The following is a 27906-nucleotide window of genomic DNA, read 5'->3' on the forward strand; positions in this document are numbered from 1 at the left end:
TTGAGTGTGGGACAGTCATTTCAAGGAATAAACATTAATATGAAATTTGGATTTATTTTGGGTAACGACTTCAACCGATGCTTGGTTCATAATGCCTTCTTTTGTAAGGTGCTTACTGAGTATGCAAAGACCAGCCCTTCTGTTATACAGCGAGGCTGAATATTATACAGCCTCCGTAAAATGTTGGTTATTTTTTTTGTGATATCTCATGCGAACGTGGTGAAATATTTGATTTTCGAATTTTCTAATGACATGTAAGTAGATTAGTATGTATTCTCTGCAGCTAAGGTTTAGGGTAGATGCCCTACAGTACATGACAACATACAGTATCATGACTTTCAAAAGAACTGCATAATATTTACACTATACAAAACATTAAGGACCTGCTCTTTCAATGACATAGACTGACCAAGCGAAACCAGGTGAAAGCTATGATCCTTTATTGATGTCACTTGTTAAATCCACTTCAATCAGTGTAGATGAAAGGGCAGAGACTGGTTCAAGGAGCATTTTTAAGCTTTGAGACAATTGAGACATGGATTGTGTATGTGTGCCATTCAAAGGATGAATGGGCAAGACAAAATATTGGAGTACCTTTGAACGAGGTATGGTAGTAGGTGCCAGGCGTACCGGTTTGTGTCAAGAACTGCAACGCTGCTGAGTTTTTCATGCTCAACAGTTTCCTGTGTGTTTCAAGAATGGTCCACCACCCAAAGGACATCCAGCCAATTTTACACAACTGTGTAAAGCATTGGAGTCAACATGGGCCAGCATCCCTGTGGAACGCTTTTGATACCTTGTAGAGTCCATGCCCCAACGAATTGAGGCTGTTCCGAGGACAATTTAATATTAGGAAGGTGTCCTTAATGTTTTGTACACTCAGTGTATGCGCCTCCTTGAGATAAATCCTCAGATAGAAAAATAATATTAGCATTACCTGACCTAGATTATAATTTCCACTCTATAATAGAAATGTGTTGTGTAGAGTAAGGAATCACGTCAGCTCTATTCATGACATTTCTATCTACAACGTTTGCATACTTACAATATGGCATACTTATGACTTATTATATAATGATAATGGTTATAGCAAGGCTATGTTATGACTAGTGCCCAGAGTTTATCCTGGTCAGGTGGTCACAAAGTCAGGAAAAACTCTGGGCCCCACTGATAATCCAGGTACTGTATTACCCCTGAGGGACCCCAGTGTTAAGGATCAGCGTGGCAGACGTGTTGTTGCCTACTCTTACCACCTGGGTGCGGCCCTTCAGGAAGTCCAGGATCCAGTTGCAGAGGCAGGTGTTTAGTCCCAGATTCCTTAACTTAGTGATGAGCTTCGTGGGCACTATGGTGTTGAACACTGAGCTGTAATCAATGAACAGCATTCTCACATAGGTGTTCCTTTTGTGCAGGTGAGAAAGGGCAGTGTGGAGTACGATTGAGATTGCATCATCTGTGTATCATTTGGGGCGGTAAGCGAATTGGAGTGGGTCCAGGGTGTCCGGGAGGATGCTGTTGATGTGAGCCATGACCAACCTTTCAAAGCACTACATGGCTACCGACGTGAGTGCCACGTGGCGGTAATCCTTTAGGCAGATTACCTTTGCTTCCTTGGGCACAGGGACTATGGTGGTCTGCTTGAAACATGTAGGTATTACAGACTCGGTCAGGGAGAGGTTGAAAATGTCAGTGAAGACACTTGACAGTTGGTCTGCGCATGCTTTGAGTACACATCCTGGTAATCCGTCTGGCCCAGTGGCTTTGTGAATGTTGACCTGTTTAAAGGTTTTGTTCACATCGGCTACCGAGAGCGTAATCACACAGTCATCCAGAACAGCTGGTGCTCTCGTGCATGCTTCAGTGTTGCTTGCCTCGAAGCGAGCATAAAAGGCATTTAGCTCGTCTGGTAGGCTCGCGTCACTGGGGAGCTTGCGTATGAATTTCCCTTTGTAGTCCGTAATAGTTTTCAAGACCTGTCACATCCGATGAGCATCAGAGCCGGTGTAGTAGGATTCAATCTTAATCCTGTATTGACGCTTTGCTTGTTTGATGGTTTGTCTGAGGGCATAGCAGGATTTCTTATCAGCGTCCGGATTATTCTCCTGCTCCTTGAAAGCGGCAGCTCTAGCCTTTAGCTCGATGCAGATGTTGCCTGTAATCCATGGCTTCTGGTTGGGATATGTTCGTACAGTCACTGTGGGGATGACGTCATCAATGCGCTTATTAATGAAGCCAATGACTGAGGTGGTGTTTTCATCAATGCCATTGGATGAATCCCAGAACATATTCCAGTCTGTGTTAGCAAAACATTCCTGTAGTGTAGCATTCACATCATCTGACCACTTCCGTATTGAGCGAGTCACTGGTACTTCCTGCTTTAGTTTTTGCTTGTAAACAGGAATCAGGAGGATATAATTATGGTCATATTTGCCAAATGGAGGGCAAGGTGGTCTAGGATTTTTTTTCCCCCCTTGTTGCACATTCGACATGCTGGTAAAACTGATTGAAGATTGCCTGCATTAAAGTCCCCGGTCACTAGGAGTGCTACCACTGGATGAGCATTTTCTTCTTTGCTTATGGCCTTATAGAGTTGGTTGAGAGCATTCTTAGTGCCAGCTTCGGTTTATGGTGGTAAATAGACGGCTATGAATAATTCAGATGAGAACTCTCTTGGTAGATAGTGTGGTCTACAGTTTATTATAAGGTACTCCACCTCAGGTGAGCAATACCTTGAGACTTCTTTAATATTAGACATTGCGCACCAGCTGTTATTGACAATAAAGAGACACTCCTCGTCTTACCAGAGGTAGCGTCTCTGTTCTGCCGGTGCATGGAAAATCTCCCTAGCTCTATATTGTCCGTTTATAATGTCCCGTTGGTAGGATAATCTGAATCGTAGTTCATCCCTTTTATTTAATGATTGCATGTTAGCGAGAAGAATGGAAGGCAGTGGGAGTTTACTCGCTCGCCTCCAGTATTTTCAGAAGGATGCCCGATCTGCGGCCTATTTTCCGGCGTCTTTTCTTCACGCAAAAGACGTGGCTTGTACCAGTGAATGCTTTCCTTCTCGTCAGACTCGTTAAAGGAAAAAGTTTCTTCCAGTCCGCGGTGAGTAATCGCTTTTCTGATGTCCAGAAGTTATTTTCAGTCATAAGAGACGGTAGCAGCAACATTATGTACACAATAAGTAAAAAAAATAGGTTACACAAAACGCATAATTAAAAAAAAAAAATAGCACAATTGGTTGGGAGAATGTAAAATGTCAGCCATGTTCTTCGGCACCATCTATCAACTTTGCATTGCTTGACTGCGAAGACTGATAAAAGTAACCAAGAAGTGGAAAGAGAAGGTTAAAAGATAAAAAGAATGAGAGAAAGAGACAGACCGAGAGAGAGGAACACTTGTAGGATGGTGTGATTGGGTGTAGCAGTGGTGTCCAGGTCAGAGGGATTATGGGTGAAAAGGTCCTGCTTTTAATTGCTGTCTCTAAAACCATGGACTGCTCTGAATGCTTCACAACACAAAAGGGTGGTCAGCCACACTTGAGTGGCCAGGAGCTGTGAATATTTGTTCTACCAATGGAATGTGTATGGCCCTGTTTTTCTCCTCACCCCGCACTCCTCCCCCAATATATTTATCTTCTGAATCTGAATATCCCTCCTTCCTTCCAACTTTTTCTGACTCACCTGGGGGGAGGGAGGTAGAGAGGTTTAGAGGTTCAAACAAGGAAGGGAGCCAACGCACGCATACTTACGCTGGCACGCACCTCGCACCCACGCAGGGACACACGCAAACACCGGCAAAAAGCACCGGAGGGTCGAGGGTGTAAACAAGTTTCTCCTTCTTCTTCACTTTTGCAAGGAGTTCAATTGTCAGAACGGTGCAATTTAAAAGAGGGCAGAAAAAAAACCTTTGTCTGATCTCCCCTCTGCCAGAGACAGAATGTCAGTCGAGGAGTGCCTCACATTTGAGTTTCTATGGTTGCAGGCCAATGAAAGTGGGTGAGTGGCTTGGTGTCTCTCTCAACCCAGGACCTGAATCGATCGAGTGCTCAGGAACTCACACATACACACTCACTCACTCTTGTTGTTCTACAAAAATTGAAAAAAGTTCTGAAACTAACCCCAAAACTCAAACACTCATCAAACGCATACCAGTGATTTGAGATGAGATCTGTTATAGAAAGATAGAAATTAGGTCTGGAGTGACATGGTACACATGTATTCATGTGGGACTGATTAGAGGAAGAGTTTGTTTAATTCTGTCTTGATTGGTCGGGGAGTAATTGTGCTTTGTTTTGTTTTTTTGGGGGTGGCAATTAACGATTGCTTACAGATGTTGTTGTCGGCTTAGAATGGACGGCAAAGGAGGGTTGGGAAAAAAACAAACAAAGCGCACCTTGTTTGTCTGAAGTTGCCCCCCCCATTCCCCTCTACACCGCCCTCTTAGGAGAGTTTTGGTAACACCATCCACTTCTCCTGTAAATTCAACATCAGCCCTGTGCATTTCAGCCCTATTCACCAACTCCCCTCTTTCTAATCTGCTAGTGTTTATGGGATGGAAGGCAATTAAATAGTATCGTTTGGCAATTAGGACTCTATTTGAAAGAAATGTTGCACAGACTAAATATTTCCAGCAATTATCCTTGAACAATGGTGTGTTTCGGGATCTAAGTGAAGGGCTTGCAGTGGATTTAAATGATCCCATATTTTATGTTGTGGTTTAGCATGTTTGGTTGCTGTCTCCATGGCTGGGTTCAGGGATGACTTGACCCAAATATAGGTTCTGAACTGAACTGAGACGGTTTGCTACTATAGACTGTTGGCTGAATCTCTTAGGGGCAATCTGAGATTCTAGTCCCAAAATCAATGTACCAAACCCAGATTTGCCCTTCAAAACGGAGACAGCATTAACCGAAACAATGTTTGTTCTTTGAGAGAAGGAAAAATTGCCAGGCACCATGATATTCCCAAAAGCACCACAGACGAGCCTTAATTGTTTGAGGCTGTGAATGTTTCTCTCTCTGTAGTATCCCCTGAAGGTTTCTTCTTTCTCTCTTGAAGAGGAGGAATTATCCGTACGTACCTATCCACAACCTTCACTTCCATGTACTCTAAGTAAGATACAGTATAACCTGAGCTTACTGAACAGCAACGTCTTTAACTAATATACTTTGAAATAAAATGTATAGAACTTAATTCCCCCACATTACCGTAAGTTTACTATGTCATAGTTCAAAATTGGGTGAGATGAGAAGTTAGCTAGCTGTCCCATTTGTGAGATTGCAAAATGATCTTAACTTTATCAAAATTCCCAGGTTTTTACAGGAATCCCGGTTGGAAGATTCATGCTATAAGGCCCATTGGGTGCATTGAGTGCATTGAGTGCATTGGGTGCAGTGGGAAGATCAAACATAACAATTATGAGTGAAAATAAACCGAGTGTAGCTGGTGGATTGACCCATGGCCCTCTCTGTGGCCAGGGATAAAAGGGGATTGACTGGAAGGACTTCCTTATGGTATGGAGGTCAGAGGTCAGAAAACATGAAGCGCCAGTTCCATGGGATTGTTTTCTTGAAGACTTTTAGATTTCATGCTTTCATACAGTCTGTTTCTAAAGAGGTGGAGCCATCCCACTGGGCACAGATGTCAGTTCAAAGTCTAGTTTTTAATTGACATTTGGTTGTCACCATGTCATTAGATTTTGGTTAAATATTGGATGAAAAAAATACGAAATGCCCTTAAGTTGTTGACTTTTTGCAAATCCAGTTAGTTTTCCATATTGATTCAATGTCATCACAGAATTTTGGGGTTGAGGTGACGTGGCAACAGTGTTGATTCAACCTGTTTTTGCACAGTGGGATACTGTTGCATCTCTATTGTTGAGAGAGTGTGACATTAACCTTTCGAGCAATTCAACAACGATGTCTTTACACTTAATTGCACTTTGTCTTGTTAAAAATTGGGTCAGTTTAACAATTTCTTGAAGCTTTAAACGAAACAAGTGTTAAGAGTGTTAAGAGTTTTACTATGATAGACACTCCTTGGACAATCATCGCTGGAAGACCAATGCATCTGGAGATAATGTTAGGAAAGTCTGTAGCATGACAGTTTGCTCTAATAAAGCTCTGCAATGGGACATTTTACTGTAGGTCTGCTCTTGTTGACATCTTCTTGGACACCTTTTTCCCTACCCCCCAGGTGTCCTGTCTCCATGAGGTGCTGAGGAATGAGCTGTCGCCATGGAAACCCAGTCCCAGGCCAGTTCTGCAGCTGAGAAGAAGAAGAAGGTGGAGACCATCGTGGCAACCAAGGGCTTGTCCACGTCCGCCGACATCAGCGAGAAGGCTGTGGCCTCCAGCACTACATCCAATGGTAAGGATTGTTTCCAGCTTTTACCTCCTCTTCTTTCCTTCCTTACCCTCTCTGGTCCCCTCTCTTGTTCTCTTCCTCACTGGTCCCTTCCATCTCTCTCCTGTCGATTTCTTGTCTTGTCTGACTCCGAACAGGAAGTTGTAAGGAGTTGAATGGTTTGGTCATAAAGTTAAGATATTGGTGTTTCTTCATTTAGGATGCTGTTTGTAGTGGAATGCAAGATGTGAAGGGATCATGTTCTTACAAACTCAATCATGTGTAATGTTGAAAACAAGGTCAGGCCCTTTTGGAGAAAGTTGAGTTCATATACAACAATCGTATATGCAACATATGCAACATCTTGAATACACAACAAAAGATGTTCATTGTTCAGTCTTTTGGCCCTCACAACACAGCTGCAGAAATGAAGAATATTCGAAAGCAAAATATTTTTTTCTCCAGGAGTGACTGGGACTGCCAGACAAAAGTCATAACAAACCCAGAGGACAAATGACCATGACTTAAGTTGCAGCTGTGGTCATTAGCTGCAGCTGGAAGAGTTATGTTTTTTTATTTGATTTGAGTTGGTAAGAGGTGTGCGGGGGGATGGGGGAGTAGTAGACTTAGGGGTGTCAGCGGAGAGAGAGAGGTAAAGGAAGCCCTCTGTCGCCCTGGGTTTCCATCTGATTTGTAGCATGTCAAATGTAATCATTCCAGGTCCACGGCAGAAGCCTTCAAACACTCCAGGAGAAGGTTAATGACTCAGAGGGTCTCTCTCTCACACTCACTGTCTCAATCTCTCACTTTTTCTCTCCCTCTCTCTCTCTCTCTCTCATATATATATATATATATGGGAGTTATTGCAGGAAGTTGAGTGGGGTGGGGGTGGCGTGTAGGGGGGAATGCATCTCGATCCGTCTTGGGAACACTGTCTCTCTTACTCATTCCCATATGGCAACACTATTTTATTAATTAAGGGGGGAAGATAAAAATATGTTTGCGGTGTGGAAAATGCATGGATGTAATTTGGCTCTGGTGATTGTGCATTTTTCTTTGTAATGCTCTGGTAATTACTCCTACTAACAACGTAACGTTTGTCTTGGAAAGGTACTCCCGCAATGATCTGAACTTACACAAGGGGCCATACCTGGGGTTAAAGAGTAGGGAAACAAAAAATACTATTCTTATCCAAGATCATAGGAGAGAGAGAGAAAGAAAGATAGGAGGAATGAGGGATGATACTTATCCACAGAGAAAGAGATAGCTTACACATTTTTTGAGCAGGTTCTAATGACAGCACATTCTCCAAGTTGCCCCAGAACTCATAACATCTTATCAGGTGTAACCTTACACCCCTGTCAACTTTAACCTCTGTAGCCCCCCTGTCCCCTCTCCTTCCCCATACAAACAAAAGGTAATTGTGAGCAGCTGTGGAACCCCAGTGGCTGGCTCTTCTCAGGAAGGCCCAGGTGAATATTTCCCCCATCATGCTGCAGAGGAGTGGCCCCTGAACCCACACAGGGGAAACCCTGTAGGACACCCATCCACCACAGCATGCTACGATTAGAACTGAAGAAGTAAAAGCTAGCAAAAAGTTAAACAATTAATTGAGGAGCAGTTATTGGTGGACTTATGGGCTGTTTAGCTTTGGTCTCTCTGAAGTGTTTTCTGTTGCAATACAATTACTACACGATTGCGTGTTTTGGTTTTGTTTGTGATTAAGGCATATGGAAATAATTTTCTGGAAAACCTCGCCTGATAGGCTTTGTGTCTAAGTCCACGTTTTTGGGGGACTTAATTGATTCAAATGTTGTCAAGTCCTGGAGGTTATAATTTGATTAAATTATGTTTTTTTTGTGACAAAATTGACTTCATGACGTTACTAACCACTCTCCCAAATCTAATTCCAGAACACAAAGAACAAAGACATAAATATAACTTTTTTCTTTCTAAAGATTAGAATGTTTTGGTTCTTTATATTGTGTATAGATGACATAAGTAAAAAACACAGTACTTATATTACACATACACTATGTAATCGTGTGTGTACATATGTCCTGGACAGTTCCCTAACTCAATAAAAATCAGAACAGTGGAAAACTTTAGTTTCTTCCTTTCTGTCCTTTCTTTGCTCCTTCATTATTTTCTTTTCTCTCACCCTCTCTTTTCTCTCACTTTTATGTATCCTACTACCCTCTCTTTTCTGCCAACGTGCACTCCTCTCTCTTCCTCTCTTATTCTTGTATGTAAGTTTTGTCGGAGTTGAGAGAGCTTGCTTGGCTTTGTAATGTGCAGTCTTGGAGGGGGAGCTAGCTAGCTAGCGTTCCCACATGGTTGGCTAAATGGTGGCTTCATCCCGTGTACTATTCATCTTTTTGCCCGCTCCCCTGGCCTGACAGCTCAAAAGGGCCGACTGAGCCACAACAATGCTGTGATTGGTGTTCTTTAAGAGGGGCAATGGGGAGACCTCCCCCCACCCTCATCATTCTCCAGGCAGGTGGACCACAAAGTCTCCTGATTCTTTTGTTGTTTCCCCGGGCCTTCCAAAAAAAGATGTCCATGCTCTTGGCTGAATAAATCCTGTCGTCATGGGATAATTTGCTAATAAAAAAAAACTAGAAAAGAAGGGAGGGAAAGGCCCCTGCTTATTGATTGAGGAGAGAGAGGGTGAAAAAAAAAGTTTCTGGTTGGTTGGTTCATTGGATTTTTTTTATATGGATGCTGCTGAATTAGGAAAGTGAGGGAAGAGAGGGACAAAGAGGAGTGAGAGAGAGGGAGGGCTAGAAGAGAGGGAAAGAGTGAGCGAGAGAGGGGAAGTGAGGGTTTGAGTTAGCGAGCTAGTTTAGGAAATTGTAGTGGAATGCATGCCCTAAAGTAGCAGGGTTTTCTGTAGACCAGAGGATGTTAGCGAAAGGAGCTATAGGAGTACGGGATCATTGTAAAAGCAAGGAATGTAAATCAATGGAATGGTACCAAACACATTGAAACAAAGTGTTTGACTCCGTTTCATTGATTCCATTCCAGCCACCATTACAATGAGCCCGTCCTCATATAGCTCCACCAGCCTCCTCTGCTGTGAACCTAATAGTTTATGAAGGAAGGACTCAGAACCTTTTAAAAGGGTGCTTTGGGATTTTGGCAATGAAGCCCTTTATCTACTTCCCCAGAGTCAGATGAACATGGATACCATTTTTAAGTCTCTGCATCCAGTATGAAGGAATTAGAGGTCATTTTGCGAGTCAACGCTAACTAGTGTTAGCGCAATAACTGGAAGTCTATAATATCTTATAGCATGCTAGCAGTTACCATAGACTTCCAGTCATTGCACTAGCGCTAGTTAGCAATTGGGTTAACACTATTTAGCAACTTCCTTCAAACTGTACGCAGAGACAAATATAGTATATGTAAGTTTATCTGACTCTGGGAAAGTAGATAAAGGGCTTCATTGATAGAGTTCAGTGTGTCAAATCGGAGGGTCTGTTGTCCGGACCTCTGGCAGTCTCTATGGGGGTGCCACAGGGTTCAATTCTTGGACCGACTCTCTTCTCTGTATACATCAATGAGGTCGCTCTTGCTGCTGGTGAGTCTCTGATCCACCTCTACGCAGACGACACCATTCTGTATACTTCCGGCCCTTCTTTGGACACTGTGTTAACAACCCTCCAGGCAAGCTTCAATGCCATACAACTCTCCTTCCGTGGCCTCCAATTGCTCTTAAATACAAGTAAAACTAAATGCATGCTCTTCAACCGATCGCTACCTGCACCTACCCGCCTGTCCAACATCACTACTCTGGACGGCTCTGACTTAGAATACGTGGACAACTACAAATACTTAGGTGTCTGGTTAGACTGTAAACTCTCCTTCCAGACCCATATCGGGGCGGCAGGGTAGCCTAGTGGTTAGAGCGTTGGACTAGTAACCGGAAGGTTGCAAGTTCAAACCCCCGAGCTGACAAGGTAAATCTGTCGTTCTGCCCCTGAACAGGCAGTTAACCCACCGTTCCTAGGCCGTCATTGAAAATAAGAATTTGTTCTTAACTGACTTGCCTGGTTAAATAAAGGTAAAAAAAAAAAAAAAAAAAAAAAATATCAAACATCTCCAATCCAAAGTTAAATCTAGAATTGGCTTCCTATTTCGCAACAAAGCATCCTTCACTCATGCTGCCAAACATACCCTTGTAAAACTGACCATCCTACCAATCCTCGACTTTGGCGATGTAATTTACAAAATAGCCTCCAATACCCTACTCAACAAATTGGATGCAGTCTATCACAGTGCAATCCGTTTTGTCACCAAAGCCCCATATACTACCCACCATTGCGACCTGTACGCTCTCGTTGGCTGGCCCTCGCTTCATACTCGTCGCCAAACCCACTGGCTCCATGTCATCTACAAGACCCTGCTAGGTAAAGTCCCCCCTTATCTCAGCTCGCTGGTCACCATAGCATCTCCCACCTGTAGCACACGCTCCAGCAGGTATATCTCTCTAGTCACCCCCAAAACCAATTCTTTCTTTGGCCGCCTCTCTTTCCAGTTCTCTGCTGCCAATGACTGGAACGAACTACAAAAATCTCTGAAACTGGAAACACTTATCTCCCTCACTAGCTTTAAGCACCAACTGTCAGAGCAGCTCACAGATTACTGCACCTGTACATAGCCCACCTATAATTTAGCCCTATCAACTACCTCTTTCCCAACTGTATTTAATTTATTTATTTATTTTGCTCCTTTGCACCCCATTATTTTTATTTCTACTTTGCACATTCTTCCATTGCAAAACTACCATTCCAGTGTTTTACTTGCTATATTGTATTTACATTGCCACCAAGGACTTTTTTGCCTTTACCTCCCTTCTCACCTCATTTGCTCACATTGTATATAGACTTGTTTATACTTTATTATTGACTGTATGTTAGTTTTACTCCATGTGTAACTCTGTGTTGTTGTATCTGTCGAACTGCTTTGCTTTATCTTGGCCAGGTCGCAATTGTAAATGAGAACTTGTTCTCAACTTGCCTACCTGGTTAAATAAAGGTAAAATAAATAAAAAAATAAAAAAATAAATAAAATTGTCAAAATCCTGAAGTATCCCTTTATAACGGTCACGCTTGGAAGGGCAGGAGCAGGAGTCTCAGAGGCCCAAAGTTGAGCCTTGAGGAGGAAGGAATTTTCTGCTTACATGTAGAAGGTTACCAGCGAAATCCCTAACCCAAACAGAGATCGTGGCAAAAGTGTTTAGGAGAAAAAAAAGAGCTGTTGACTGCTTTAACAACTTACAAAACCTCAGAGAGAGGAGAGGAGAAGGGGAGATGCAGAGAGAGAAGGGGAGAGATAAAGAAGAAAAAGTGAGGGGACACCTTTTTAGGTAGCCATTTAAATTATCAATTGTAAATAGAAGGGGGATGTCATCTATCAGAAATAAAGTTTCCGTTTAACAGCGGGGATGGAAAGTAATTTACAGATACGCTGTCCCCGGCCATCTTTGTGCCGCTCAGATAAGGTTTCATTTCAGAAACGGATAGGAGACATTTTCACTTACGGGGCCCCTATTCCGCGACACCTGTGATAACAGCTTGTGGGCCCTAATTGAAAATGGGTTTCAAAATGGATTTTCACATTTCTTCTCCTCCCTCCCTCACCCCATTCCTTACTCATTGCCCCCCTCTCCCCCACCTCCTCACTCCCATCAAGGCAAACCCCCCACCTCTGCTCCCATCCCTTTTCCGTGGTGTTCCGTGTGTCTGGAAATATTGGAGGAATGGAGGGCCAGGGAGGAGGGGAGGAGAGAGGCCGGTTTTCCTGGCGTTGGGGAAAATGGAGCGTGGGGAGCGGATTATCCCTCAGCACCCTGTCAGTGGTATGACAGCCTTGCGATCCGTCTTATTAATGAAATCATTGATCACTTGATGGGACTCATAATCAACTTTCATCAAAGTGTCCTCCTGCCCCCCTCCTCACACACGCACGCACACACACACACACATTTGTTTTACTATCCTTGTGGGGACCAAACAATTGATTCCCATTCAAAATCCTATTTTCCCTATCCCCTATCCACTAACTGCCACCATCACTGCTCTCCACATTTCATCTCTCACTTTTTCTCTCTTTAGATTTACTACTCTACCTGTCTGATTTTTTGTTAACAAAAAAAGAGATTTTATGAGTGGCTTGATCATTATATAAATTAAAGAAATGAGTCGGCGCTGCTAGTGGCCGGGGACTTTAATGCAGGAAAACTTAAATCCATTTGATCTAATTTCGACCAGCATTTCACACGTGCAACCAGAGTAAAAACAAAAAAAACTCTAGACCACCTTTACGCCACACACAGAGATGCGTACAAAGCTCTCCTTCACCCTCCATTTGGCAAATCTGACCATACTCTATTTGGCAAATCTGACCATCCTGATTCCTGCTTACAACCAAAAACTAAAGCAGGAAGTACCAGAGACTCGCTCAATAAGGAAATGGTCAGATGATGCAGATCCTAAGCTACAGGACTGTTTTGCTAGCCAAGAATGGAATATGTTCAGGGATTAATCCGATGGTATTGAGGAGTATACCACATCAGTCACCGTCTTCATCAATAAGTGCATTGATGAAGTCGTACCCACAGTGACCGTACGTACATACCCCAACCAGAAGCCATGGATTACAGGCAACATGCGCACTGAGCTAAAGAGTAGAGCTGCCGCTTTCAAGGAGCGGGACTCTAACTCGGACGCTTATAAAAAATTATGCTATGCCATCTAACGAACCATCAAACAAGTATTGGGTCGATACAGGACAAAGATTGAATCCTACTACACCAGCTCTGACACTTGTCGGATGTGGCAGGGCTCGCAAAGTATTACAGACTACAAAGGGAAGCCCACCCGAGAGCTGACCAGTGACGCGAGCGTACCAGACAAACTAAATGACTTCAATGCACGCTTTGAGGCAAGCAACACTGAAGCATGCATGAGAGCACCAGCTGTTCCAGACAACTGTGATCACGCTCTCCGTAGCCGATGTGAATAAGACCTTTAAACAGGTCAACATTCACAAGGCCGCAGGGCCAGACGGATTACCAGGACGTGTACTCAGAGCATGCGCTGATCAACTGGCAAGTGTGTTCACTGTCATTTTCAACCTGTCCCTGAGCGAGTCTGTAATCCCTACTTGTTTCAAGCAGATCACCATATTCTCTGTGCCAAAAAATACCAAGGTAATCTGCCTAAATGACTACCGACACGACTACCGACATCCTCGTGTCTGTAGCCATGAAGTGCTTTGAAAGGCTGGTCATGGCTCACATCAACACCACCATTACAGAAACCATAGATCCACTCCAATTCGTAAACCCCCCCAACAGATCCACATATGACGCAATCTCTATTGCACTCCACAATGCCCATTGCCCCCCTGGACAAAAGGAACACCTACTTGTGAGAATGCTGTTCATTGACTACAGCCCCACATTCAACACCATAATGCCCTCAAAGCTCATCACTAAGCTAAGGAATCTGGGACTAAACACCTCCCTCTGCAACTGATCCTAGAGTTTGACTCGGTACTGGTACCCCCTGTATATACAGTGCATTCGGAAAGTATTCAGACCCTTTCACTTTCTCCAAATGTTGTTATGCTACAGCCTTATTATCAAATTGATGAGGAAAATAAATATTTCATCCATCTACATACAATACTCCTTAATACCAAAGTAAAACAGGTTTTTGCTAATTTTTTAAATAATAATGGAAATATCACATTCACATAATTATTCAAACCCTTTATTCAGTACTTTGATGAAGCACATTTGGCAGTGATTACAGCCTAAAGTTTACCAGTCAAAAGTATGGACACAGAAAAACCCTTGAATGAGTAGGTGTGTCCAAACTTTTGACTGGTACTGTACATTCAGGGAGTTTCTCCCATTCTTCTCTGCAGATCCTTTCAAGCTCTGTCAGGTTGGATGGGGACACAGCTGCACAGCTATTTTCAGGTCTCTCCAGAGATGTTAGATCGGGTTCAAGGATCTCTCTGTACTTTGCTCCGTTCTTACCCTCAATCCTGACTAGCCAAAGAGTTCCATCTTGGTTTCATCAGACCAGATAATCTAGTTTATTATGGTCTGAGAGTCCTTTAGGTGTCTTTTGGCAACAGGTTTGTGCCTTTCCAAATCATGTACAATCAATTTAATTTACCACGTGGACTCAAATCAAGTTGTAGGAACATCTCAAGGATAATCAATGGAAACAGGATTCACCTGATCTCAATTTCGACTCTCACAGCAAAGGGTCTGAATAATTATGTAAATAAGTTATTTCTGTTAAAACATTATTTTTTTTATACATTTGCTAAAATGTATAAAAACTTGTTTTCACTTTGTCTTTATGGGGCATTGTTTGTAGATTGATTAGATTATAATAAAAAACATTTTTTATTTGATTATGGCTGTAACGTAACAAAATGTGGAAAAAGGGAAGGGATCTGAATACTTTCCGAATGCACTATATTGTTGTTTTATTCTTTTACTTTTTATAAAATGTGTTTTCTATAAAACTGCATTGTTGGTTAAGGGCTTGTAAGTAAGCATTTTCACAGTGGTCTACGCCTGTTGTATTCGGTACATGTGCCAAATACAATTTGATTTGATTTGAAAGGAGGGAACACCCAGACACTTTATTGCTGAGGGATGGAGCTCTGGATGGCATCAGAGAGAGAAGTGAGGAGATCTGTTGGTGATATGAAAATATGCCTGTGTAATCATAATTTATTTAATAATTTAGTGGCTACTTGTACATCTCTTTCTGGCTGGTAGCTCTAGTATGGTAGTGGTGTCGCCATTTCTCTGTGAGAAGTTTATAGATCTGCTAGATTTATGTCTATGGTTGGGGCTACGATGGAATATGCTTGTAGACTTACACAATGTTTGTAGACTTGTAGTCTCCTTGTTGTAATAGTAGTTTTGACTGTGAGTGTGCTAGCGAGGGCTATATAGATGTATAGGTGTAGTGTGGCTCCTGTGGTAGAAAGCAGGGAGGTGGGTTCTCTTCTCTTCTCTTCTCTTCTCTTCTCTTCTCTTCTCTTCTCTTCTCTTCTCTTCTCTTCTCTTCTCTTCTCTTTCTCTCTGACAGCCAGGGGTTAATGAGAGAGGGGTCTGATGGGGGATAAGGGACCTCAGAGGGAGTGCTGGCTGCACACCATGGGTCAAACAGCACAATGGAGGGGGCAGGATGCATACACGTGCCCACGCAAACACACATGCACAGATATGTGAACAGAGAAGCACACACACAAAAGGAGTGACCACCTTCTATTATTATTTTTCACTCTCACTGGGTTTTAGGCACACAGCATAACGTTACAGTAAGATGGGTTGAGTGGTGGCTGTTGTTAGATACAGAGATATGAACAGAAAGTCGATGTGGCCCTGTACACATGCACACGTACAGGCACACACACAATCGTGCAGTAAGCTGTGGACTCTATCAGTGAGCCAGCCATCTCATGGCCCTCTGCACTGAAGGCAATTTCCTGCAGCAGTGGGACGACAGGCCTTTATAGGGACGCCTCACAGCGGCCTGAGACACAGGATTAGGGTGGCCTGCTGACAACTCAGGTGGAGGGGCCCTCAGCTATCCCCAGCCCAACAACCTCAACCCAGCCTGGCCTCCTTCTGCCTGTCTGGCTGCATGGAGGAACCACACTAATCCATTCAGCATCCACCACCTCTGGACCTCTTTCACCTATTGGGTAAACTGGAAAAAAGTATCCAGTGCTTTCACCTACTGGGCAGCAGGGGCCACCTTCAGCAGTATTCAACTGTAGCATGCAGAATCTGAATCACCATAATCTTGCTCTCTCTCTGGTCCATAAGGGGTAGGTGGAGGTGTTTTGCCCAGTACCCACCTCTCCTAATCTATGTCAACTGTCTTGGAGGGATCTGGCAGAGGTGTTTCTGGCAGAGGTGTTTCTGGGTCTTGGTGTTTTGCAAAATGTTGGTGTTGGCCTATTATGCTAAAATTGTTTAATGTGGGTCAGCAAAAGAGGAATGAAAAATGCCTTGAAAACAAACATATGGGTAATTCTATTAATGTATCTAGTAGTAATATATTTGAGTTTAATCTGTTAGTAGAGTTTTACCTCCATTGAAGCTCATGGAGTCATTTTCTATTACGTGGTGAAAGGCATTGAGGCCTATGATGTCAGGGGTCAACCAGGTCAGGAACATGAACCCTAACCAATGAACATCCTTATTGCTCACAGAGGGAGATCTGTCTGCACAGAAGGCAGGAGGAGGTCCATCTCAGTCTATTCCAGGACACATACAGACATAGAGTCTGTAAGGTAGACATAAAGCAGTAAAGTAGGGTAACAGTAGTTGACTATTTTTGCTACTCTGTTCATTTGTCGGTATGCATCAGTGGACTCCCACCTACTGAGGGGAACAAAGCAGGAGTGTCCTGACCCTGCTAGCAGAATGTATTGGTCTGTGTCCCTCTTCACTTCTTTCTTTCTCTTTCTTGTTCATGAGTTAGCAACAAGAAAACGAGCCTAGCTAGCCATCAATACCATGCAAAAATGATGACAATTTACATCACAGGAAGGGTACCACTAAACATATATACACAAGTGTCCACATAGCTTAATAACTATGATTTAGCTCTGTAATAAGAGATATCTGATCACTTAAAGTAGCTAGATTCATTCAAAAACCAAACAATTGAAATTCTGTCACAAAACCATAGCTAGCATGCTAACACACAATGTTAAGTGAATGGGTGATAGTTAGGCAATCAGCTTAGCATCATCGGAACTTATAATACTAGAATAAGCATGTATAAAACATAAATATTCTAGAAACACAATTTGAATTAGCAAAAGCATGTTCTAATAACTCGAAAGGCCTAGTAAGATAGACAAGCTCTATTTTTCTGTCTGTTGTTGTCGCTCTGATTGTTCTGACAGGAAATAGCTCTGAACCGAAAGTTGGCTAATTAAAAGCTACAGTATCCACATTTGCCACTATATGATAACATAGAACAATATAATACTTTGTACAGAAGTAGGCTGGACAATAGAACTAGTCAAAATTCACCCAAGGCTGAAAAATGGCAAAAGAACATTGGCTAAGCTGGAACACTGGAGCCCATAGCAAATGAATGGAATCAAACTTTCGCAGAGCTCTTCTGACTGGAGTGACGCTTAGAATTCCATTTCGCCTAAATGGCACCAACAAATGTAGCTCTTTTTATTTTACCACTACAATCTCTTCTTAGGACGAAACTGAAAAATAACAAGTTGTGTAGAAAGTTAACATCCGCACCTCGATGGTGCCAAGTGTGCTTATGTCTGCATAACGAGGAAGTAAGAAAAAATGGTCAAATTCTAACTATTTCTTGTCTAGCGATTTGAACAAGTCAAAATATACACATTGCGAGATATTTGGCTAAATATACCAGCATGCCTCTCCATAGGAAAACAATGGGGCTCAGCGTTCCAAGGGCAAAAGGTGTTTCGGGGCTAGCGTGTAATGACAATGAAATACACTGTCCAGGCTTACATAATTAGAAAGAGCAGATTCTCATGATTGAAATGGTGTCCAATTTTGTAAAATCTACATATACACATTGTGAGATATTTGGCGAAATAGACAGACATACCTAAATTTCCATATAGGAAACAATTGGACGACCTCAGAGTTCCATGAGTATTTTTTTGTTGTTGTTTGCATTATAACTACCAGCAACGTGGGCAGGTCTCATTGCCAACAATAGCAAAGCAGGCATTGTGACGTAGAACAAAAGGCTGGGAATAGAACTTTCAGAAGGCGAGTTGGTGCCACAGTGCTCAATAGAACTAATAGGAGCTGGCAGGGTGAAAAATGACCTAAAATAAGGCCTGTTTTTACATGATTACTTCAAAACTAGGGCAAGCAGCTGGGACATATGGATATAGTCTGAAACTTGGCTCCACGGCGGATGCAATGATCTAGTTTTTATCAGAAAAAAGCATTGTTTAAAATGTCATGTGTCCAGCCTAACAGAAGTACAGCTATCGGAACTGTGTGTGTGTGTGTGTGTGTAAATACTTGTGCTTCAGGGAGAGGGTCTGTTATGCTGTATGTGAGCTTTGGTGAGACAGTGTTTTTGTGTTTGTCAGTGAATAAGATGTACTGTAAGTTGTCCAGAGTGTGTATAGGTATATGAATGATTGAGTGTTTAATTGTGTATAAATTTGTATTTGTTTTCTAATACATCTGTGCGGAAGACGTGATCTTAGGTTTCTGGGTGCAGGGTGTGTGTACAGTGGTTCCTCCTTTAAAAGTTGCATCATACTGCAGCACACCTTATGGGATGCTGCAGAATTCTATGGCACGTTATTTAATTGTCAGCCATTTTTACCATTAATTCTATTTAGTGCTAGTTTAACCACCAGAGGGCATCTTTGAGAGCGATTTGATAGGCATCAATATTGGCATTATTAGAGAATGTAAAACCTTTTTTGTAAGAATATAGTATATGGGATTGATTTTAAGAAATGTAGCTGAATTAATTTGATTAATATTATGGTGTTTCTATTCCAAGAAAATGGTTTCCGTTAGGATGGAAAGGAAAATATGGAAAATATTGCGCTGTACAATGTGATGTTTGGGAGTAGGCTCCAGTACTAAGAGCATAAGGAAATTGGAGGATTCCAAATTGATATCTAAGGGGCATTTTTCATTAGGACAAATCTGATCTGTTAGAATATCTAAGGGCTTTTATATATTTCTAAATGAATTAATAATAATAATCGGTTTGTTTAAAAAATAACAATATTTTGGAGATTATTTCATTTTCATTTAACCTAGAGTGAGCGAGAAAAAGGCCATTCTTGAACATGGGGTGAGACATTCTCACTAATTTGAAAATAAAGCCAGTTTGTTAGAATTATTTATTTCTGTTTTTAAAGGGAGAGAAACCAAATGCCGCCTCATGGGTCTCCCAGTGGAGGCCGGCACGGGTATCAAACCAGCATCTGTAGCAACGCAGTTTGCACTGCGATGCATTGTCTTAGTTCGCTGCGCCGCTCCGTTAGGAAAATATGGCGCTGTACAATGTGACTGGTCGGGAGTAGGCTACAGTACTAAGAGCATAACATTTCCACACCCTAATTATAGTGTAAACAATACCCAATCAGAAAATAAAAATCTAATTGATTTATCAAGACCAGTCCCCATGCTTGTCTCAGAGCAGCGCGAAACGATGTTGAAATACTTTTTGCTTCAAATCCTATTGCTTCTAACTTCAATATGCTTTTTAAATAAATAAGACCTACACCACTTTTAACAGCACATTACTCAACACTAGTGAGACTCATTTCGCCTACGGTAGGCCTACAGTATATCTACAAATATTTTTTTCAATGACGTGACTCTCCGCCAATAATTACATTTAGAGGTTTGAAGGTGTCACGTTCTGACCTTTAGTTCCTTTGTTTTGTCTTTGTTTATATGGTCAGGGCGTGAGTTGGGGTGGGCAGTCTATGTTTGTTTTTCTATGTTTGGTTTCTGTGTTCGGCCTAGTATGGTTCTCAATCAGAGGCAGGTATCGTTAGTTGTCTCTGATTGAGAATCATACTTAGGTAGCCTGGGTTTCAGTTTTGGGTGGTGGGTGTTTGTCTTCCGTGTCAGTGTTTGTCGCCACACGGGACTGTTTCGTTCATTTCACGTTTCTTGTTTTGTATTTCGTAGTGTTCAGTTGTGTCCATAATGTTTTAAAATAAACATTATGGACACTTACCACGCTGCGTTTTGGTCCTCCGATCCTTCTCGCTTCTCCTCCTCAGAAGAGGAGGACGTGATCCCTTACAGAGACACCCAACTCACGCCCTGACCATACTAAAACAAAGACAAAACAAAGGAATTAAGGTTAGAATGTGAAATTAATGTCTAAGGGGAATTTTTCATTAGGGCAAATCTGATCTGTGAGAATATCTAAGGAGCTTTTATATAATTCTAAATGAATTAATAATAATAATAATCACTGTTTAAAAATAACTATTTTTTGGAGATTATTTTATTTTCATTTAACCCGCGAGAAAAAGGTCACTCTTGAACATGGGGTGAGGCGGCCGGCACGGTATCGAACCAGCATCTGTAGCCCTGCAGTTTGCACTGCGATGCAGTTTCTTAGACCCCTGCGCCACTCAGGAGGCCCCATCCACAACGTTTTTAATGCTGATCAATTGCCTTGCACAAAGTATCAAAATACAGAGAGGTGTTGGTAAGCGTATATTGTCCTGCTAATAGCCTATAATGGGCTATTATAATACTGCACATGGTGTCCAGGTCAGGATAACCAATGCATGTATTTATTAAAGACTATCAGAAAGAATGTTGGTACTTATTTATTTTGATCCAAAGCCACGAATGAGTGAATCACTCAGGTTGTATGACTGCGCCATCAACTTGATTATTTAGCAGACATCACTTGCTTATATTCAGTCAACACATATATCTTAAGAATATCATGGAATATAATTGAACATTTTCTCCATGCTTGTCTCAGAGCAGCACAAAACTGTGCTGAAATAGTTCACCACAGTGGGTAGGCTATATATAACGATATTTTGGAGAGGATTTTGTTAAAAAAAAAAAAAAAAAGTCACCGATTTGTCATCTGAATAAAGGCCAAAATAATATTTATAAAGGCCAAACTATGTATTTATGTTTTTAGAGGGAGAGAAACCAAGGACATCCCGGCCAGCCAAACCCGGATGACGCTGGGCCAAATGTGCGCCATCCTATGGGACTCACAATCACGGCCAGATGTGATACAGCCTAGATTCGAACAAAGGACTGTAATGATGCCTCTTGCAATGCCGCCTGGCTCTGGACCAATGCATCAGCTGTCGCCCGTATCTCTGCCCTCAGATAATGTTTCTTTTTCTGCTGGTCTGCCTTCAATGACTCGATCTCGGTCTTCAAAGTTTGAATCTGATCCATGTGCACCTTCATCAGATGAGCAGAATGTTATTGCCCTGAGCCCCCATCGATTACAGTGGCCTATGATAGAAACGGTAGATCAATTAAAGAATTAAAAGTGACTCCAACACACAAATGCTGCATACACATAAGAACACTGATCTCTACAGATGGTTGTCGACATGGTTATATGCTCTGCAAAAACACATTCACGAATTTAGAACACAATAATTTTTTATTTAACCTTTATTTAATTATCAATTTTATTACACAGTATGCCTACTACACATTGGGAGGCTATATCATTTAAAAAAAAGAAAATGCACTGAAACCAAAATACCTTTAGTTTTGGTGAGACTCTCAGCTCCGGTTCATTTTCAAGTCCTCTTGAAACACTGGAACGGGTAGCACCATAGAAAGAAGCTGGCTTGATGAAAACGATGTCCATTTCGTCTGTTCGCTTTGGTCGCAAGTTGGGGGATGTTCACACCTACAGTAGCCGGGCTATACAGAGTTGTCCTATTGTCCTGCTGATAGTACTGCAGGTGTAGCCCTACAGTACACTTGTGAAAAACAAGTGTTTGAAAACCTGTTTTCTAAATGCCTCCAGCTGTCCATCACTACTGTAAATAAAAACACAGCATCTTGTTTACATCCTGTTTACATTCCAGTTCAGATTTAAGTATAACTTTTGACTGACACCTTTAGCGAGAGGACTAATGCTCTATTATTTAGTCATTTCTGCCTCCGAATTCATGTCTAAGGGGCATTTTTCGTGCCATTATTAGTTACATTGTTTTAGTTTGAACGTGCAGACAGGAACTAAGAACAGCGGGAACAATTCCCTAGTCACTGCCATTATTAATGCAATGCCCCTTAAAAGTGTTGCTCTGTGTTACCCAGTGGGGCGGGGTCCCCCCCTTCCCCATGGGCTAGGTCCGTCTTCTGTGCGATGCTCTGCGGTCCATCCCGTGCTTCCTGCCCTCATGACTTGAACCTTGTGCGCCTACCACTATCTCAGTGGATAAAGCTGGAGAACAATCCCATTGTGCACCACTCTGGAGCCAAATCTAACAAGTAATCTAACAATATACCCAAATCTAAAGGGGTGAATGAGAATATGTATATGTAAGTATATGGATGAGCGATGGCCGTGCGGCATAGGCAAGGTGCAATAGATGGTATTAAATACAGTATATACAGTTGATAGTAGAGAGAATGATTTATTTCAGCTTTTATCACATTCCCAGTGGGTCAGAAGTTTACATACACTCAATTAGTATTTGGTAGCATTGCCTTTAAATGGTTTAACTTGGGTCAAACTTTTTGGTAGCCTTCCACAAGCTTCCCGCAATAAGTTGGGTGAATTTTGGCCCGTTCCTCCTGACATAGCTGGTGTAACCGAGTCAGGTTTGTAGGCCTCCTTGCTTGCACACACTTTTTCAGTTTTGCCCACAGATTTGTTTATGTTTATTTTTGCCCTGCAAATGCAGGGCGCTGGCACAGGACGCACTGGGCTGTGCAGACTCACCGGAGACACAGTAGGCAAAGCCGGCGCAGGATATCCTGGTCCAAGGAGGTACACTGGAGACCAGGAGCGCTGAGCTGGCACCCTCCTTCCTGGCTGGATGCCCATTCTAGCCCGGCCAATGCCAGGAGGTGGAATAGAGCGCACCGGGCTAGAATAGCGCACTGGAGACACCGTGCGCTCCAACGCATAACACGGTGCCTGACCAGTAACATGCTCCCCACAGTAAGCACGAGGAGTTGGCTCAAGTCTCTGACCTGACTCATGCAATCTCCTCGTGTGCCACCCCCCCAAAAAAATCTTGGGGCTGCCTCTCGGGCTTCCGTGCCAGCCGTGTACCCTCATATCTACGCCGTTCCTCCTGTGCTATCTCCACCTGCTTCCATGGTAGGGCCTTGTCCCCCTGCCATTACCTCCTCCCAGGTCCAGGATGTCCTCCACTCCTCTTTCTCCCGGGTCCAAAATGTCCACTCCTTTTTAGCACGCTGCTTGGTCCTTTTATGGTGGGTTGTTCTGTCACGTTCGTCATAACGAGGAGACCAAGGCGCAGCGTGATATGAATACATTCTTCTTTAATGAAAGAGAACACTGAACAAACAATACAAAACGACCGTGAAGCTACATATAACGAGTGCTGACATGCAACTAACCATAGACAATAACCCACAAAATACCCAAGGAATATGGCTACCTAAATATGGTCCCCAATCAGAGACAACTATAAACAGCTGCCTCTGATTGGGAACCAATCTAGGCAACCATAGGCATATAAACACCTAGATACACAAAAACCCCATGACATACAAAACCCCCTAGACAATACAAAAACTACACAAACCACCTTCGTCACACCCTGACCTAACCAAAATAATAAAGAAAACAAAGATAACTAAGGTCAGGGCGTGACAGTAGGGGAAGAGGTAGTTGTTTGGGATATTTATAGATTGGCTATGATGGCTATGATGCAGTGATCTGTGAGCTGCTCTGACAGCTGGTGCTTAAAGCTAGTGAGGGAGATATGTGTTTCCAGTTTCAGAGATTTTTGTAGTTCGTTCCAGTCATTGGCAGCAGAGAACTGTTACCTGCTGTAACCCGTGCTATGGGTGGGTGCAGCTATGGTGACCAGCGAGCAGAGATAAGGCGGGACTTTACCTAGCAGGGTCTTGTAGATGAACTGGAGCCAGTGGGTTTGGCGACGAGTATGAAGCGAGGGCCAGCCAACGAGAGCTTACAGGTCGCAGTGGTGGGTAATATATGGGGCTTTGGTGACAAAACGGATGGCACTGTGATAAACTGCATCCAATTTGATGAGTAGGGTGTTGGAGGCTATTTTGTAAATGACATCGCCAAAGTCAAGGATCAGTAGGATAGTCAGTTTTACAAGGTATGAATGAAGTAGTGACGCACAAATTACCTCAACATCCCGCAGCATAATCGCAAAACTTTTAGTTGAGCAACCACTGTACCATGTTCTAGTTTGCACCCTACACCCCTTAATCTCTCCCCTCTTACCTCACCACCCCTGGCTCTCCCTTTCTCCTCTCTCCTGTCCCTTTGCTACTCTCTCCCTCACTAGTGCGAAAGAGGAGCCTGGATCAAAGAGTGTAAAACCCTGGCAGCGATTTCTGGTGATAGATTAGAAATCAGCAGCGGCGCTTTCCTCGTCGTCTTTTCTTCCCACCCTCTTGTCGGCGGTGTGCGCACCCTCCCAAGGTCCTCATAAGTAGCTCAGGTTTTCAAGCCAGTGCTAATTGGTAGCCAGTACCAAGAAATACCAAGTAACAACATCCATGTTGGAACGAGCTCTGAGCGCAGGCTGTTTTAGGTTATGGATGTGCATGTTGGAAAGCAGGGGAGGGTCGGTTGATAAGATCCATTTGTTGTCTTCCTACTGTCTAATAATCCCTTAGCCCTGGTACAATCTGTTGTAAACCGAGGGAGGAGAGGAATGGAGGAGAGGAATTGATTTACAGAAAAGGAGGGCATGCAGAGATTTGAACTCAGATGTGTAGTGGAGACGGGGGTTTGAAAATAAAAAAATAAATGTCAGACTGATGGGGGAAACTGAACTCCCGTATTTTGCTTACAGCGGACGGGCATGCAGTTTGAATATGAGCAAAGCCCTTCTCATGTTAATCAATGCCATAGCTGTCTTTCATCGTCTCCCCCTCCCTCCTTCCTAACACAAGCCAATCCAAGGCCATGGTCCCCTGACAACTGAAGGGCCCCCTAAAGGCATATTAAAGTGCCATGCTTATTCAATTTTATTGAGATAAATATGCTGTAATGGGAGCAAAAATGCAAGCATGCACACAGGAATACACACCCAGGAATACATGCAGACATGTACATCAGTGACGGTCGGTGACGTTTAAGATGAGGGAAGATGATTATTTTTTTAATAAGCATGGCTTTATAGCGATTACAGCATATTGGATGACTGTCATTCATATTCCATTCACCCACTTCAATGTAAAATCGATAGGTTTAGGCTACTACATACTCAAATTTTCCCTATACCCATCATGAGGTTACTGCAACCTGCAGTGCATTCGGAAAATATTCAGACCCCTCGACTTTCCACATTTTGTTACATTACAGCCTTGTTCTAAAAATGGATTAATTTGTTTTCAACACATAATACCCCATAATGACAAAGCAAAAAAGTTTTTCATTTTTTGTGTGCAAATTTATTACAAAATAATATACAGAAATACCTTATTTACATAACTATTCAGACCTTTTGCTATGAGACATGAAATTGAGCTCTGTTACATCTTGTTTCTATTGATCATCCTTGAGATGTTTCTACAACTTGATTGGGGTCCACCTGTGTTAAATTCAATTGATTGGACATGATTTGGAAAGGCACACATCTGTCTATATAAGGTCCCACAGTTGACAGTGCATGTCAAAGCAAAATCCATGAGGTTGAAGGAATTGTCCGTAGAGCTCGTGGACCGGATTGTGTCGAGGCACGATCTGGGGAAGGGCACCTAAACATTTCTGCAGCATTGAAGGTCCCCAAGAACACAGTGGCCTCCATCATTCCAGAAGCAAGCCACTCTTCAGTAAAAGGCACATGACCGCCTGCATGGAGTTTTCTGAAAGGCAGCTAAAGGACTCATGATATACAAGATTCCCTGTTCTGATGAAACCAAGATTGAACTCTTTGGCCTGAATGCCAAGCGTCACATCTGGAGTAAACCTGGCACCATTCCTACCGTGAAGCATGGTGGTGGCATCACCATACTGTGGGGATGTTTTTCAGCGGTAGGGACTGGAAGACTAGTCAGGATTGAGGGAAAGATGAATGGAGCAACATATAGAGAGATCCTTGATTAAAACCTGCTCCAGAGCACTCAGGACCTCAGACTTGGACGAAGGTTCACCTTCCAACAGGACAACGACCATAAGCACACAGCCAAGACAACACATGAGTATCTGAATGTCCTTGAGTGGCCCAGCCAGAACCCGGACTTGAACCCGATCGAACATCTCTGGAGGGACCTGAAAAAAGCTGTTCAGCGACGCTCCCCATCCAACCTGATAGAACTTGAGGATCTGCAGAGAAGAATGGGAGAAACTCCCCAAATACAGGTATGCCAAGCTTGTAGTGTCATACCCAAGAAGACACGAGTCTGTAACCGCTTTCAAAGGTGCTTCAACAAAGTACTGAGTAACGGTTCTGAATACTTATGTAAATATGATATTACAGATTTGTATTTTTAATACATTAGCAAACATTTCTAAAAACCTGTTTTCGCTTTGTCATAGATTGATGAGGGGGAAAAAACGATTTCATCCACTTCATCCAGGTTGTAAAGTAATTAAATGTGGAAAATGTCAAGGGGTCTGAATACTTTCCGAATGCACTGTATTCACTGAGGAGTATGGCCCTCCCCTTCCTCCTTTGAGGAGCCTCCAGTGATATACATGCATACACACACAGTCTTGTACAGCTAATCTTGTAGGGACACAATTCAGTCCCATCAAAATCCTATTTTCTCTAACCCCAACCCTAAACCTAACCCTAACCTGTACTCTTACACCAACCTTAACCCTAACCTTAAGCCAAAATTCTAATCTTAACCCTAAACCTAACTCTAGCTCCTAACTCTAACCTAGCTCCTAACCCTAACCCTTAACGTAATTTTTACCCTAACACTAATTCTAACCTTAACCCTAAAACCCCTAGAAATGGCATTTTACCTTGTGGGGACTAACAAAATGTCCCCAGTTGGTCAAATGTTTGTTCTTTTACTATTCTTGTGGGGACTTCTGGGACACACACACACACACACATACACACAGCCCCATTGTATCTCTCTCTCTCTCTTAGTCTCTTACTTTGGGTCTCACCTGAAGCTGTGAGCCTAATGATGTTGAAGTTTCAGCCTCGCAGCACAGCTCCATTCCAAGGGAGATCAGACTGCGCGCCAGACAGACTCTGACAGAGGGAGAAGGGGGGGCATACGCCCCTATCACTGGACCCAAGCAGAAAACTACTGGAGTAACTCTCACTAGATCATATTGTGTTTTATCAATGACCTTTACACATGATCATGCAAGTAATTACACACACACACACACACACCCACACACACTCCACCCACCCCCCACAATCTCCTCTCTACACAAACACTCCCTGGGAACTGAAGCAGGATGGGCCTCCTCTGCTTACTAACTGTTTGACGACCTCATGACTTCATCTGTGGTGCTTTCAGAACGGAGGAGAGGATAGGCGGACCACATTACGTTTCCTCAGTCCTGGCAGCACCGCTTACTCAATAGGTTCTTTGTTCTGGTCTGGCATGCGGCTACAGCATAGGGCTGTCTCAACCATACAGTCCCAGGGAGAGAGGGAGGGAGGACAGGGAGGGAGGGGAAGGAAGGAGGGGGAGAGGGAGGTGAGAGGTAGAGATTGGGGGAAAGAGGGGTGATATAATATCTAGTGGTTTCTAGTACAGTACTTATAGTACAGTATGTTTAGTTTGGTTTCATAACCATTGGTAGCCGACTTTCTCGATTCGGGCTTATGTAGCAAAATTATAAATTGTGTTTTT

General features: G+C 42.8%; 1 protein-coding gene across 5 annotated transcripts in view; it reads left to right on the plus strand.

Moving 5' to 3' along the window:
- LOC110535015 (transcriptional activator GLI3) overlaps window positions 1-27906 on the plus strand; it is a 178999-nt gene that overhangs the window by 38112 nt on the left and 112981 nt on the right. For all 5 annotated transcript variants that reach the window (XM_036935416.1, XM_036935419.1, XM_036935420.1 and 2 more), the window contains exon 2: window positions 6201-6374. In XM_036935416.1, coding sequence (XP_036791311.1) covers window positions 6242-6374 — 133 coding nt within the window. In that variant the 5' untranslated portion in view covers window positions 6201-6241. The remainder of the gene's footprint in view (window positions 1-6200; window positions 6375-27906) is intronic.

Source organism: Oncorhynchus mykiss, chromosome 11 (genome assembly GCF_013265735.2).
Source record: "Oncorhynchus mykiss isolate Arlee chromosome 11, USDA_OmykA_1.1, whole genome shotgun sequence".
Lineage (NCBI taxonomy): Eukaryota > Metazoa > Chordata > Actinopteri > Salmoniformes > Salmonidae > Oncorhynchus > Oncorhynchus mykiss.